This window comes from Acanthaster planci, linkage group LG16 (assembly GCF_054643075.1).
Source record: "Acanthaster planci isolate LZ-2023a linkage group LG16, COTS_SCS, whole genome shotgun sequence".
NCBI lineage: Eukaryota > Metazoa > Echinodermata > Asteroidea > Valvatida > Acanthasteridae > Acanthaster > Acanthaster planci.
In genome coordinates, this window is record NC_141792.1 from 4,692,344 (window position 1) to 4,708,936 (window position 16,593).

Sequence of the window (16,593 nt, forward strand, 5' to 3'; positions counted from 1 at the left end):
TAGTGCTGCCGTAGCTCTTGCCTGGATCTAACTCATCGGAGTTTAATGAGTATCCACTTCGTAAGAAACTTTGGACTCATTGAAATCTCCACTTAGCCATGTGATTAAGATTGACAGGCAAGTGTACACCTTTTATGAGGGGTTAGGCCCATAAAACCAGGGAATTGATCAACAGATTAAGGCAACCGCAAAGTTAATGAGCTGGGCTTCTTGGGAGGCCTCACTGTGTTTTCATGGTGTTTTTACTGAAGCCCAGCGTGTCCTCACCGGGCCACGCAGGGGATTATTTTACGGTGATTTCAAAAGGTAATCCGCCCAGACATCGCCGTGAAAATAAGTTTCACAGGAAATTCATTCCAAATTATATATTCACTCCAAATTCACGGCGTTGAGATTCATACTAGTCGCTATGCTTGATTGAGCACAATCACCGAGAATTTAAGGTGCAAAAATATGGTTGGCTCACTTTCATGTAAAACAAATCAACACAAATTCTCATTTAATGAAGATTATTTATTCATGTAGTACACATTCATCAACAGGTTTCAACATTCTAATTATCTGGTAGCTGATTTCCAAATCCTCTCACTGGCCAACACCTTCCACGTGGCCACCGCCTCTCTCCAAACAAAGTCCACATCGAGCGCACATGTCTCTAACTCACTGCTTCTCTAACAGTTTCGATTTGCTCTCAGAATGTCCACCTCCCTCCGAATGTGAAAAACATGCCAGGTCTTTTGAATAAACCCATTGCACAACCAGGCAAAACGTTATTCACAATCAAGGTGTGACAATTGATCGAATGAAATACGATAAGGTGCAATAAGTGAACTAGAGCAGTTTTAGTGCCATGATTTCAATCCATTGGTATTCAGTTGTGCAATAGCATAATTAGGCAAGACACGTGTCATTTGAAAGCTCTTATCTTCAGTTCTATTGATGACTGCTGTGGCCCTCAAAATGCTGTGTGAGATGCCTTATAGCAATATCAACCCCTTAAAATTGGATTACCTTTTTTTTAAAAACAAAACAAACAAAAAAAACCCACCCTGTAGAATGCTTCCTTGAAGTTTGTGGCTGTTCACTCATGTTTGAAGGTGAGCCCAAAATGCAGCTGTGGGTTTTGCCCGAGGCTCACGGTGTTTAACTCCATCGGTGTTGTGGGTGCCGGCAGTGCTTGCACTCAACAGCTACATGTAGGTGACTGAAAGTCTTCACAAATTCCCCCATCATTCCTTTCATGACACCGCCTATGGCCTTCACCTGTTTTGCTGACATATCCGCAACCATGCTCGCTCCAGTGGAGCTGTCAGAGTTGGATGTTTCTCCAGAATGTCTGTTCCTGTGCCTTAGATTGCAGCATTCAGAGGGCTCAATGCATGCGAGTAATGCAACATCGTAGATGATGTGCACAATGAACTCGCACCCACATGTCTAGCTGTAGCTTTCTTCTTGGAAACAATGAGCCCCTCAGGCTCGGATACTGGTCGGCCCTTGCCTTTCCTGACCACGGATGTGGGAGGAGTTTTGATGGCTTTAGTGTCCAACCTTTTTCTAATGACCATTCCAATGTCAGCCCATGCAGGTTCTCGGTGACATTGCCTGTGAGCGTACACGACTTCGGTGAAGGCACATGCTCCAAGAGTCTTTATTTTCTATGCGATAACTAGCCAATAATTGCAGGCCCTTGAAAACTTCTATAAGTAACCTGTTTCTTCTGTTGCAGACTTTCTGCCAAACTGTCTCCCGAATAAGTGAAATTTTGTTTTCATTACTAGTAATAGCGAAATAGCGAGTTAATTTTGCACACTTAGTTGTGGTTAAGTATCTCACAATCTTGAGGAATCCAGTAGGACAGAAGTTAGCGAGGTGGAATGAGCACTACAGCCTCTCTTCAGAGCAAGGGAGGCTGGAGGTCCGGAAGGATTAGCTCTGGATCCAGCTTGGTCCAAAGTAATGCTTCTTTGTCTACCAGGAGACAGGGCTGGAGGCCCGGGAGGCACAGCCCTACTCCGTGTGCCAATGTACTCGAGGCTAGAAAGTGCGTCTCTCATACTTGGGCAGCTTTACTGATTACCACTGAATTACACATGGGGACTCAAAGCCCCAAAGTGCACAAGTTAGGTGCTTTGAGCGTTGTTCCATCAAGCGCTCGAAATTCATCAACAACCTAGCCTTCCTGAAACGATGCCGTGATACCAACATTTTGCCTCCTGGCTTTCGCGTCCGAGATCCCATCCGGAACACGAAGTCTCAGGGTATTCTCCACCAGTCCAGCCTAGCCCTTCTCCGACACCGCATCCAAGCCACAAGATCGACCCTGGCACACCTAGACAGACAACTTTCCACAGCACAGAATCACATCGCTACAGCGGTTTCGACTGAAGACTTCACCAAGATCAAGAGAATGACAGACAGTGTCTGCCACCATGTCTTCAGATCAACTCGCCGCCGACAGATCAAGAAATTCCGTCGCCTCTCCAAGAACCAGAGTAAATCCCATATTCCCAGTCGGACTATAGGATCTTCTATATCCTCATGTCCATACCCCACCAAGCCCCACCTCCGTTCACAAGCTGCATTCACAAGGCAAACCGTGGTCAATCTCAGTCACCGCCACTTGTCACCCACGGAATCCAAAGTCCTTGCCCTCGGTATGAACTTCGCCTTGGTCCCGCGGTCCCCTCCAGTAGCAGACATCATCCAGTCTGTTGAGCCAGCCCTTCGCCACCTGAACAAGAGTGCTGCGGACGACGCCCGCCTCCACATCAGCCAAGCCCTCAAGAACCACAAGCCCGTCAAGCCCAACATCTCTAAGACCGAACAGCAAGCCATCAACAGCCTACGTAGAGATCACTCCATCCACATCCTCGCTGCAGACAAGGGGAACGCAACTGTCGTCATGGACAAAGCTGACTATGACCGTAAGGTGCGGGATATTCTTGAGTCGGGTGCCTACCGGCCCCTTCACAAGAACCCCATACCTTCCATCCAAAAGAGATTCCAGGCTAAGCTCCTAGCCCTCCAACGGTCAGACAGCATCTCCATGGCCCTATACCGACAGCTTCGACCCTCAAGTTCAAGATGTCCAAGATTCTTCGGCCAGCCCAAGATACACAAGACCGGTATCCCACTCCGACCCATCGTAGCTTCCCGAGGTGGCCCCACCTACAACACTGCCAGGCACCTCATCAAGATCCTTCACCCTCTGGTTGGCAACACCCCACATCATATCAAGAACTCGGACCAGTTCGCCCAGTTCATCGACGGGTTGTCTCTACGCCCCACAGACATAATGGTCAGCTTCGATGTGGTCTCTCTCTTCACTAATGTTCCCACATTCGAAGCATGCACCATCGCCAAGGATAGGTTACTTCAAGATCCCTCACTCAGCGACCGGACCAACCTCACACCACATCAAATCCACGATCTCCTGAGCAGCTGCGTAACATCTTCCTGCTTCCAGTGGAGAGACAAATTCTTCGAGCAGTCTTCCGGAACCTCCATGGGATCGCCTCTATCCCCGGTTCTGGCAGACCTGTTCATGGAAGAATTTGAGCAGACAGCCCTCTTCTCCGCAGACCTCAAGCCCAGCGTATGGATCCGGTATGTGGACGACACTTTCGTCGTCTGGCCACACAGCCCACAAGACCTCCAGCTGTTTCTTCAACACCTCAACAGCCAACACAACGACATCCAGTTCACCATGGAGCAGGAACAAGACGGTCGCATTGCATTCTTGGATGTCGAGGTTTCAAGATCACAAGATGGCACCCTATCCCGCACAGTGTATAGGAAGCCAACACACACCGACCGCTACCTAAACAACCGGTCTTTCCACCATCCCAGCATCAAGGCCTCCGTCAACAGAACCCTCGTGCGCCGAGCATACAACATCTGCGACCAAGACCACCTGCAACTGGAACTTCATCACATCTCCACAGCACTACAGCGGAACGGATTCAAGTCAAGACAGATCAAGACCCAAGACCCTAGACCCCCTCCAGACCAGCGGGTCTCCTATACCCAAGGTCAACCCATTAGGCACATTAGTTCTGTCACCCTCCCCTACATAGGCAATACCTCCCACCGGATCCAGCGCATCCTTCTACACCATGGCATCAAAGTCTTCCATACCGCCCCCAACAAGATCCAAGCAGCTCTCCAGTCACACAAGGACAAGCAAGACCCCAAGACCAAGCCAGGCGTCTACAGGATCCCCTGCGAATGCGGCAAGGTGTATATCAGCGAGACTGGCAGAGATCTCACCACCAGACTCAACGAACACCGAGCCCATGGACGACGGGGGGATCTCGAGAAATCTGCCATCATCAAGCACTCCAGCACTGAAGACCACCAAGTCCACTGGCAACAAGCCCATCTCATTGCCAACATAGAACAATGGTATCCACGCCGTGTTCGTGAGGCAATTGAGATTTACAAGAACAGAACAGTTCCGCAAGACACAGGCTTCATCTTCAGTGACATCTGGCGCCCCATCCTCAACCCTTCTTAGCTCGCCTTATGGGTCATCTATACCCCTTGGCACCCTGCCCCAGTTCTTCCTTTAGTCTGCCTATGGGTCCTCTATACCCTTAGCACCCATGTTTACCAATCCACACCCCCAACAGTACTGCCACACCTGAGTAAGTTTACCGCCACGCATCACCGAGCCAGCCTAATCCCTTCTCCAGAGTTCCCGCCTTCACGCATCATCGGACTAATCCCCTGTCTCTAGAATCCTCCACCAGACTACTTAAGCTCCACTCCCAGTCAGTATCCGGCATTCTCCTGATGACGAGCAGAGCATACTGCTCGAAACGTCGAGTACCACTGGTTCTTTTCAGAACCGCAAATACTCACAAAAGAGATACGTCCATGGTGCTACCGCAAACCTACTTTCTATTGTACCTATTCACCATGCAAACCTTCAAGACTTATCTAGCCCCAACATGTTGGGTATTCTTACCCGGGGCCACTGACCCGGAAAGCATATCCCTGATGTCATAGTTGCCTGAAATAAAAGATGCTCAGGAGTACGACTAAAATCGAAGTCCACTTTTGGTGACAAAGATTTAAGCCATGACATGTTTCCCTCTCATTATCCCCCCACATATGAAAGACCTCAAGTATTTTCAGGTATACAAGGGAAAAATGTGGGCACAAATGTACCCTTTGTCTTATGTAGTGATATGCTGAACATAACAAACTTTGGGGGTAATAGACCTTACGTGTATGATGTCGTGTTATAGGGTATTTCTTTCTTCCTCCAGGATACATTTGAGTTAACTTTTTTGTGCATTTATTGCAACAATATTAAGATAACAAAGAACAGCCTCTGAGACACCAGCAAAGCATTAGCTCTATACTGCTTACTACTCTTACGCGACTCTTCCATGTTGAGCCTACAATGAAACCACTATTGATTCTCCAGTAACTAAAAATGGCAAGATTACAACTAAACGAATGGTATTTATTGCTACAAAAAAACAGCGAACACACTTCGTTGAAACTAAATTTTAATGAGACTTTACATTACCAACTAGCAAAAAAAGGAAATCATAAAGCCTTTCGGAGCATGAAAATTTTACATCCCCTGCACGTGAGTGCCAGAGAAAGGAAGGATAAGGATACCACACTGATGTGAGTGTTAAAGGCTTGGGCACATAAGGTGCTATTTACCGTGGCATAAAATACTTGCAAATGGTAGCCTTCGGCTAGAGAAATATGCAAATGCTAAGTTTAACAGGTAAGTCTGTATTAAATGGAGCTCCCTTGATGTAAGCCAGAGACGTTGCTGCTACTCTTGTGATCTTGTGCTTAAACTCTTGAGTCTTGTTCTGACGAAGTCAACCAATTCTGATTGGACTAGATGGCTGTTACAATCCAAATGTGCAATTGTTTTTCGCAAAGCTGGGAGATAAGGAGGAACCAATATGATGAAAAGACAGGTCACGTCCTTCCTGGCGAGTGTGGTCCTGTTGAGACACTACTTCAGGGCTCGAACTGAGCATCACTGCTTATCTTCCAGCACAGCTGAGTGAGAGTGAATGTACTGACTGCATGTATCACGAGCAAAGGAGTCTGATTGGTTCTTCGTAAAGAACAAGGTGTGAACTGGAAACTGATTCCCACTGCTAAATTGCAAGAACTACATGTACAATGGATTGGCAGAAGCCAATCTTTAGCATTGTACCCATGATGCATAGTGCATGATGCATAGTGTAAGTCGAAGTGAGCATTACACAAATATTTGAAATGATCAAACCCAGAAAATATTCACTGCAGATTTGTTACAGTCAATCCACAGAATCATAAGCTTGTATTCTGTACTTTTCTGGGTTTATTTTGTAGACAAAATTGATCTGATCCTGAGGAGCAAGACTGTCCCTCGTGCATCCCACACAATGGTGGGTCTAAATGCACGGCTGACTTTACATGGTCAGTACCATAATCCTTTTCTGCAAATAAAACGGAACATTTTTCGTCACCTTCAAATCATGATCAAAACTCCTAGATGACCACAGGCCCATGTAGGCCCATAATATGCAAAAAACAGAACCTTTAAACAGAATGTTTGTTTTAAATATTTTGTTTTTAAAGCGGGGGGAAGTAAAGCCCTGAACCCTAGAACTGTAAAGTGTATGTTTAAGAATAAATTCATGTTCAACTAATCTCATACGGTGCACATACATGTACGCGTGCGTGTGAAGGTACTTAATGAGAAATTCTATTTTTCATGAACAAAATTCTGAACTGGCCTTGGTGTTCTTCAACTTGGCTGCAAAGCCCCAAGGCTTTTTAAGATTTGGGGTGTGTGTCAGAGCAAAAATCTGGAAGTTGTTGTTGGGTCCTGATGTAAAGAGGTCCATGCGTGGGTGATTGTCAGTAAAATCTGTTCAGTGACAGTGGGTTTTAAAGTCTACCCTGTAGGCTGAACCCTGGAGATTGCAATGGCAGCATTGTCTGCACCCTGGGCACGCGTTGCTGTCAGGATTATGCCGGATTCCAGGTAACAATAGGAGCATGTTCCATGTGAGGAGGCAGAGTTGGCTGACTACCTTACCCCTTGTGATTGAAGTATGCAGCCTCTGTAGTACTGTCACATTTGATAAGAATTTGCTGACCCAGATGAGCCCAATGAAATTTCTAAGACCATTAACACTGCTTGCATCTCCAGGACAGTGAAATGTACATTTTCTTCATCCAGGTCCTACTTTACATTGGTGTAAATGAAGTGAGGGATGCATTTGTGGCCTTAATGGTTGTGGTTGGGAAATAATCCACTGGAGGTGTGTGTGGTCAGAAAATCAACCAGAACCATACGACAGATGGAGTGGCAGTTGGGTCACCCACGGAGTTGAAGGGAACCCTCACGGGTGAAGAAAAGCTGGTGGGAAGTTTTCCAACCAGGTTCCTGCACATGTATGGTGCAAATGTGATGACCATACATTCCAACATAGTCTGGTTGTTCGTACTCAGCATGCCAATGCAACACGTGCATAAACGTGCATGCCTATGCAGTGAGCTGACAATGACAGTCCTTTGATAGGAACTCACAAAAACAAAAACATTTCAGCAAAAACCACAGAAAATGTTAATGTTTAATATTTTTAAGAAATTCCCCAAACATGAAAATGTAAATGAATTTAAGAATTATTTTCGTCCAGATTAAACATTTGAAAACATAAGTTGAGAACTACTAAAAATTGAATTCACTGTTGCTCATGTGCAAAAAAGCTATTAATTCTGCTGCTGACAGATCGCAATTAACCAGGTGATATCTTGGCTTTAACCATATGCTGCCAAGTTTAAGTTGAAGTTGCAGGATGTATTCCCGGGGGATTTTCGAGATTTCTCATTTTCAAAGTTCTTCAAAAGTTCATAACTTCATTTACTGGATGTTTACAGCCACACAAATGACTGTCTGCTGGATATTCTAATCTGAAAGGAAACATCTATCGATGCTCCAGTATTTCAACCAGGCCTGCCGCCTTGTAAAGAGAGCCCAGTTCGTGCGGTATTACATAATTTTCTTTTGTTCCTGAAACTACCCAGAGCATTGCTGGTGTCTTTTCAAATGCAGACCAGATTAATTGTATGCAGCGGTATTGTATCACTCATCTCTGAAGCACTTTTGTCCCCGGTGGTAAATTAACTCACACTGAACACCACAAACAGTAGTATAATCTTTCAAAACAATGACAGATTTCCAGTGATGAAACTAAAATTTCCCAAATATCCCGAAATCCTAAAACTTGAAATATCATGGTGGTTGTAATAATGTGAGCATGAAGAGTGAAGCCCCTAAAACAAGGGGTCCGGAAAAATTTGGGTTCTAGATGCTCTGTGGTGCAATCTGAGGCATTTTCTGGCACATCTTCCTGACATTTTCTCCTGTTTACAGCATGAGATCAAGGTGACATTTGTAGGCCTAAATTGAACAAATTGGCATCTCTGTAGACAGGTTCAGAACACACACCAAGTATAAGGAAACTGTGCCACTTTGAAACCTAATTAATGTGACTAAAGACTAGTAGGAGCTCTGCATATGACCCAAGACATCATACTACAGGTATAGGACACTCTGTTTTCCTCCAAGCGTTCTTCATGATTTGTTTCTTGATATGCTGAGCAGTTTTATGAACGGTTGTCTTTCTTCCAGATGGGTTTCCATGGACTGGACGTTTGACAATGTCCACTTTCATTCTCTTGGAAGTTGCTTCCTTCTCTTTCCTGGTTGCCTCCAACCTCCGCTTGTACCTGCCATTAGCAGTCTGCATATGGTAGATGAGGGATCTGTCCACAGGACTCTTAATGACATCCTTTCTATGGTACAACTGTAAGCTTGTGGTATGCTTTGAGCTTAGTTCGTACTTTATAGACGGCAATGCAGATAATGTCTCCACTCCAAGTCTATTGGCCTTGGAACTGATGAGGTCATTCATAGTGGAGAAGGATCTCTCAACTTCAATACCTGTGAAGATGCTGAGGCATGCCTTGATCACTTTGCTTACTGTTGGATACTTCTGTGTTTTGAACACTTTTGCTCACCAGTGATCTAGATGTACACTCTGTTCTCCAACTTTGGTAGGAGGCAGACTTGTGTCTGTTTGCATGTAGAGACCTCATGTCTGTATGCATCCTTCTCAGTGTCTCTTATTACAGTTGGGAAAAATTCACCTAATTTCTTCAAGGCACGAAATGTCTGTGAATGGCCCTGCACAGCATGATCAATGGCAGATAGGCACCTTAACAGCAAATTGGGCAGTAGGAATTTTGTTTGCATGTAGACTGCAGAACTGATGTAGGCTTCCACAACAAATGTTCTGAATTCACGAACAGTTTTTCTGTCCATCTCTTTCAGAATGTTTTCTGCCTCATGACCAATGAAGAAAGCCTCAACTGACTGGTGCAACTCCTCCTTGTTGACATCCATGGTCTTTCGCTGTTTGCTGTCTCTTAACTCTAGTGTTGTAGCTGAGTACTTTTTTCCAAGTACCAAGTACTACCGAGTACTTTGACTGCCGAGATCAAAGACAGGGCAGATACTTTGCCAGCCGAGTACAAGTACTGGTTTTCAAGTACAAGTACTTGCACTTCCGAGTACAAGTACTTCTAATTCCGAGTACGAGTACAAGTACTTCTAATTCAAAAGTAGTTTTATCTTAATTAAGAGACTCTAAGACCTGCCATTGAGTAAAAGAAACACCGAATGCAGATGACATGGCTACAAGAACAAGTGATCTGGCTAGCAATGTCACGGTCACTACACGTGCATTGCAGCAGTTGACACAATGTGCACAGCGCGGCGAAGTGTATTTTCCAGACTCCCTTATTCACATGCCTGTGATTTCTGTATGCTGGGTTCGTTGTTAGAACTTTCGGGTCCAGGAACCATACTACCAATGCCCAAGTAAATCGCGGGACCGTTCTGGAGTACCACAATCTAATTTGCGTACGTGATAGGTTAAGTACGCGCACAGACGGTGAATGGGTTGTACACGTTAATGGTATAATGGTCGGCCTTCTCTTTGTCAGAACCGTATCGAATATCGGGTCATTGGAGTCGATATTTTTGTACCTTATTTTACAGCTGTGGTAAGTTAACTGAAAGGATTTTTTTTATTGAGTACTGTTAGTCGAGTAAGAGTACTTTGATGCTCGAGTACAATTTTTGGATGTCGAGTTCCACGTATTTTGTAGCCCAAGTACAAGAACTGTAGTTCGAGTACGAGTACTTGGACATCCGAGTTCAAGTACGAGTACGAGTACTACAACACTGCTTAACTCGTCATGTTTCGTGAACAGGGAGAGGAAGTGCTGGAATAAGTCAACCATTTCATCATGGAGGTGATGGCACATTGGTTGATCAAGATGAATGACTTGAACAATGGCAAGACTGACAGGTACAAATTCATGTACAGCATTGTTCTTTTAGGTCTGTACAGAACCTTGTCAACGATTCTTGCTTTCCGGTCTTTCCCCTATTTGGTTAATGACTTCTTCTTCAGAATATTCAGGATCTGGTATATCCTTCATCTTGCCTCAACTGATACATGGCTGAGAATATCGTTTATCACAGGAAGATAATCCTTGTACACATCAGCTGAAACCCATGGATAATGGAATATCTGAATGGCTTTCATCATACCATGAATCTTCTGTACCACATTGTAAATTGAAAGCCATCTATGAGCCACTCGCTGAGGAGGCACATGAAATTCAACACCCATCAATGAGCAGACTTCTTCCAAGTACCCACACAAGTAAGGAGAAAATTTGCAGTCAGTATGTAGATCATGAGCTAACTGTTTAATTGCATTCCCAAAATGCTTGCAGAATTTCTGTATACTGTTGTGCACATGATGGCAAATATCGCTATCAATGTCTAACAACTGGGGGGCTGATTCACACAGTTTGGCCTCAAATCCATTCACCTTCCCCTTAATGTAATTTGTTGAATCAGAAAGGTTGGAGACCAACTGTGACAATGGGATGTCATCCTGTTCGAATAACGAAAGTACACAATTCAATACAGTTGCTGTATTGACAACTTGGAGAGACCGACTTGCCCAGTGTTTAACAACTGATTGTTGCAACTCTTCTGAAAAATAACTCACCAGAACACTTAACACTTTCTTATTGTTGTTGGAAAAACACTCGTCTACGTTTGTGGTTCACAACACCATAGCCTTCCCTCACCTTGTAGGAGGCAGTTATGCGGGATATACCCAGCATATCAAGGGCCTTGGGTCACATGACATCTCCTTACACAGATAGCAAGGGCCAATGAAAATGGTACATTGCTTTCTACCATGAAAGATGTTAGCAGAGCATCCATATATGCTTTTCGATCAATGACACTCACACTGGGTGTTGGCATGGGCCTATTTGCAGCTTGCATATCCACAGGACCAGCAACATTCGGAGGTGCACCGTACGGCAAGGGCCTGTCATTGGGCCTACGACAGGCAGCTGGTGGGTCATCTACACAGTCAACTACGGCCCGGCTGGTTGCAAAAACGGCTGGAATGGTAGGTGTACTTTTCCTTACCTCGCATATTTTGCTATGTTTCTTTGACTTGGCGTGGTTTTTCAAATCCTTACTGGAAGAACTGTACTTGAGTCTGTCACAGCACCATGAACAAATTGCATATCCCGGCTGGTCTATTTTCCGGATGTAATCCGACAAAAAATCTCCGTTGCAATCCTTCTCCTCCAATCATTTCCAACTAAAGATATTTCTGATACTTTTTTCGATGTCTTTATATTGTGTGACCGATCTACCACTTTGTACATGTTGCTGATTATTGGATGAAAAGCATATTATTTCGCTTGACATGACACACGGCTCAAAACAGAGCATGTCCGACGAGTAGCAACGTGCATGCGCATGAGAGATCCAGCTTCACGTCTTCATTCAATGCATCATTCTACCGAAAATGGAAGAGGGCCTTTTTTATATGGCCGCGTTAAGTCGTGTCCATGTGTGATGTCTGTAGATGGATCTGTTCTATAGACTACTCACGTCAGCTCGTTCTGCTCGCAATTTTTACGACATGGCACAAGATTTAGACTAGCTATAACGTGTCTTTTCACCAGGGACGGAAAATCAATGAATATCCGGGAAACATATTTCTGCCGTGACAATATCCGGATTTCCGGATAAATCTGGGTAAGTTTCATCACTGGATTTCCTTCTCTATGGACAACTGATAAAATGTTGCCAATTCCAAGCAGCCTTGTCTTTTGTTGTCGAGTATAGTCTTTTATTCCAAGGCTAAACTCCTTTGTCTGATTTCAGGCACCCCTGTTTTGTGTATAAAGCCAAAGTCTGTAATACCAGGCCTCAGGCACCCCTGCACGAAGTGGTTAAAACATTAGCGCATTCACACAGGTTAAATCAATGTCATCTCTTAAATTTTTTAAGCTACCGGTACACTATTATCAGTTATTACACACCTGTATTACAACCACAAGAACAGCTTAACATGAGTTTTCATGGCAAATTAAAAATCATGGTATATGAGCTCTTATAGAAGGGAATACAGTGGAACACCGCTATATCGAACATTTGGTTGAACCGAACATCGTCCTTGGCTCCCAGTAATTTGTGCACAGAACTTACCTAACACTATTCAGTTGCCGTTTGTAATTCCAGAACGTCAACATGATAAAACAGTCGGTGTTTTTTAATTTGGAAAGAGACAAATGGCCCTTATTGACCCAAGGATTAAAAGGGAAAGCCACTAGTTGTCAATGGTACTGAATAGACACTGGTTTTGCGACTCCACATGATCGGGTACGGAAGACAACCACACGTATGCGCATGGTGGCATTGCACTGACAATAGTCTAAAGAAGACGCTGCTGATACACAAACTAACCGAGATTCGCCACAGCATGCATCAAAGATCAATCCTGAGCGGTAGTTTCTCGACTTCTAGGATAAACTTGATATCAATTTTTGACTCAAATTTATATAAAAAACAAAAATAATTAAAACAAATACATTTCTAGAAACCTTACTTGAATGCAACGGCGAAACATCACAAAAACAGTGGTATCACAAGGTGTCACAAGAGGGGGCACTTCTGTTAGACAAGAGAGGGCGCTATTCAACATAGCAACGAAACATTCGGCAGTTAAATTCGCTATACTGAACGACCGTTGTACCGAACATTTAGCGTGGACCCCGTCTTTTTCGTTATAGAGGCATTCCACTGTAGTGAAAAGGGGCCATAAGCACATCTTATTTTGCAATGGAGTGGACAGCAGCTTGAGGATGGCTAAAGATTGTACTTACCAGGAGACTAACTTGACAAAGTTGTCATTTAGAGCAATTCCTGCACCAGCATCAAAGATACTAGAGCGGGGATCTCCACGAAAGTCCATAGACACAACCTGCAAGATAGAAGTAAACATTTTTTCATTAACAACCCTAGTACATGTAGTTGGCCATCAGCCTGAAAAATGAACTTAGATGGCATTTTTGTTCAAAGCTGGCAACCATGCTAGAAAGTATCACTCCTTAAAAGTTTCAGAAACGCCCGTTTGCCAAAATGGCACTTGGCCTTGAAGGTAAAAAATTTAGGTCAAAAGTTAAAATGAGGTCAAATTTTGGGGGTCTCCAACATGGTCTATATTTTGAAATAAGGTGAAGTTTGTCTCAAAATTCTGCAAAATAACCAATTACAGAGGTTTGATTGGAAGAAATAATTTTAAAATATAGAAGATTTCAGGAATAGAATTGCAAATTACTTCGTAATGCACGACCCTGCGCAAAACATGTGTAAACACTAGTGTAAACTGCCTTTAATACTTATTTTCAAAGGTAACAGTCATGCTAAAATGTATCAGTACAATCTGAAGTATTAGATTCACCCAGTTGCCACAATAAAGGTCAAATACTGGGGTCAATGGTCAAATGAGGTCAATTGTATGTCTTATGTCATTCTACTTTCATTGTATTGAAGCCACGTTTCAATAAAATATAGGGATGTCAAAGAGATATTTCAGTTTTCTCCATTACCAATAATCGTATCGGCTATCCTTATAAGACTATACATTTTACTACTATGTATAATTTCACCACAAGGGATGTATCTAATATGTTAAACATTTCTGACCTAATGAACATAAATTACTCACTGGGTGAAGGGTAAGCCTTTGAGCATGAATGTAATTGCTGAGACAACCACATCTTGACCCAAGTGGAGTACCAATATTTGTAGTTCAATATCAGTGCCAGAACAGACACAATACATATACTGATTTTAAGCAAAGACCGAGTGCATACATACAGTAAAATCAATTTCCTGTATACATGTACAACACTGTATCAGCATTGCAGTGCCTAATGTGTACAGCCAACCAAGTGCTGTGTGTTTTCGCTTATCATTCTTGTGGCACAATTTACTTGCATTTCAGTCTATCATTTTCTTGGCTGCTTTACTCATGTAAACGGGTAGTTTTTTCTTTCAGACCAAGACAATGTCCTTGCCCTCTGTCTTCACCTAATCTCTGTCTTGGGGTATCATCAGCTGCACCAGTGGTAATCAGCACCACCCTGCAGATTGCAAATGCACCACTGGCAAGGAATGAAGAGCTTGGTGAAGACACCACTGTCCCGCAGTTGAGATCCCTCGCTTCAAACGAGATTGCTACAGATGAAATAAAACATGACCTCCTCACAGCTAAAGCCCGAGGGAAAGAGGGCGTCATAAAAATGTGACAGAGAGACTTGTAGAGAAGACTTTTTTGCTCTACGATCAACAGAAATGACAGAAGTCCCGAACATTTGCGTCACGATATGAAACTGATGTAGAAGACGGGAGAAAGTTACCTAGACCATTAAGGCAGATAGACGGTTGATTCAGAGGTTGTTAAATGCATCACAGGGTGGAAGAACAGTGGACCTACATAGAGTTCTGAGCATGAACTATCCGTTGTCCCACTTAGTTTGGCAAATATAAAGAAATAAATGAACACTTCGTCAAAGTCTGCAATGTTGTTGATGCTCACAGTTGATCTAGGAATAGAGAAAGTCAAAGGTATGCCGGAACCACCAGGAGACACATGCATCATTATTAATGGACATGCCTTGATTCACTCCCTTGGGAAACCTCCGAAATGTAAGACACTTGGGGATTACGCGAGATAATTCATCAAACAGTGCAGCGACAAGAATAGGTATCACTTTTGATCAGTATAGACTACTGTCGATCAAGGCTGCTACAAGAAGCAGGAGAGTGGGACAAAGGAGACCAATCGAAAGGTGATAGATCGAGATGATCTTGCCCTACCTCAAGTATGGAAGAGCTTCATCACTCTGGAGGACAACAAAGTGACCTTGCAATGTACCTCAGTCACAAATTGGTAGAAACCAATGACACAAGCAAGGAGCTTGTTGTTGGGGGAAATACCCTAACAGCTACTCAACTATGAGGTCAAGTTCCGATGCTTCAAGCCAATCACGAGGAAGCTCATACAATAGTTGTTCTCCACAGCCTTGAAGCGATTCAGGCTGGATACAAAAGTGTAATAGTGAGGTGCCTTGACACAGATGTCCTTCTCCTACTCTTGCATTTTACACGAACCAAGGACTGCCAAGTGTGGCTGATGAGCAGTACACCTCCATGAAAATGGAGTGTTACCATGTCCACCTCATCAATGAACAGCTGTCATCAACAGCAGTGGAGAACATCTTTGGCTTCCATGCACTATCTAGCTGTGATGCTGTCTCCTCCTTTGCTGGGCATGGCAAAAAGTCATGCTGGAGACTCTTCCTGCAATATCCAGAACTTTTAAATGGAGTTGGAAGAGATAGACCACTTAGTAGTGTGGAGGATTTTGTATGCATGCTGTACAAGGCAAGGGGAAGAAAGCGATTGCAATGTTGCTGCCTACAACTGATGCACTGGATTTGCACTGCATATGAGCAACTTCCAAGCAAAGATCTGGCTACAAGCAGACAAGACAGAGACAGAAGTCCCAAGTCCTGCCGAGACGGGAGGATGGTGCCAGTCAGCAAGCGGGTTAGAAGTTGTCTGGTCCAGGAAACCTCCTGTCCCAAGCAGTTGTTTAGAGTTGGTAACCTGCAGATTCAAGACCAAGTGCCAAACTTCAACTTCCATTTGTTGAAGATTGGGACAGCCCTGTATACCAGCACGTGGATGTGACACTGATGACTGCTTTAACTCAGCTTAGGTCATGTCAGGCCTAAAACTGAGCATTTAAACATTGGTAAATCTAATATTGCTGTCACCTCTGAAAGAAGTACTAGTCATCTACATATATATCAATGATGACGTACAAGTACATTTCTTGAAAAATCATTCATAGAGGAATAATTGACAATTTCTTAAGACTTTCCTGATATTGTTATCAACAAAACTTGTGCTGTTGTTGATTTTGCACAATTTCACAACAAACTTAATCTTGTATGAAAATAGGTGAAAATACAGAAGACTCAAATTTTGACCTCATGTGACCTTTTAACCTCAATAGGCGACCTTCAAGATCAAAGGTCATTCAGACAACTAGGTGAGTCTGATACTTTAGATTGTGGCATACATTATAGAATGACTGT

The 16,593-nt window shown here is 43.6% G+C and overlaps 1 protein-coding gene across 3 annotated transcripts in view; it reads right to left on the minus strand.

The window, feature by feature from the left end:
- LOC110985127 (glyceraldehyde-3-phosphate dehydrogenase-like) overlaps nucleotides 1-16,593 on the minus strand; it is a 135,022-nt gene that overhangs the window by 10,368 nt on the left and 108,061 nt on the right. For all 3 annotated transcript variants that reach the window (XM_087147469.1, XM_087147470.1, XM_022245923.2), the window contains exon 9: nucleotides 13,309-13,406. In XM_087147469.1, coding sequence (XP_087003595.1) covers nucleotides 13,309-13,406 — 98 coding nt within the window. The remainder of the gene's footprint in view (nucleotides 1-13,308; nucleotides 13,407-16,593) is intronic.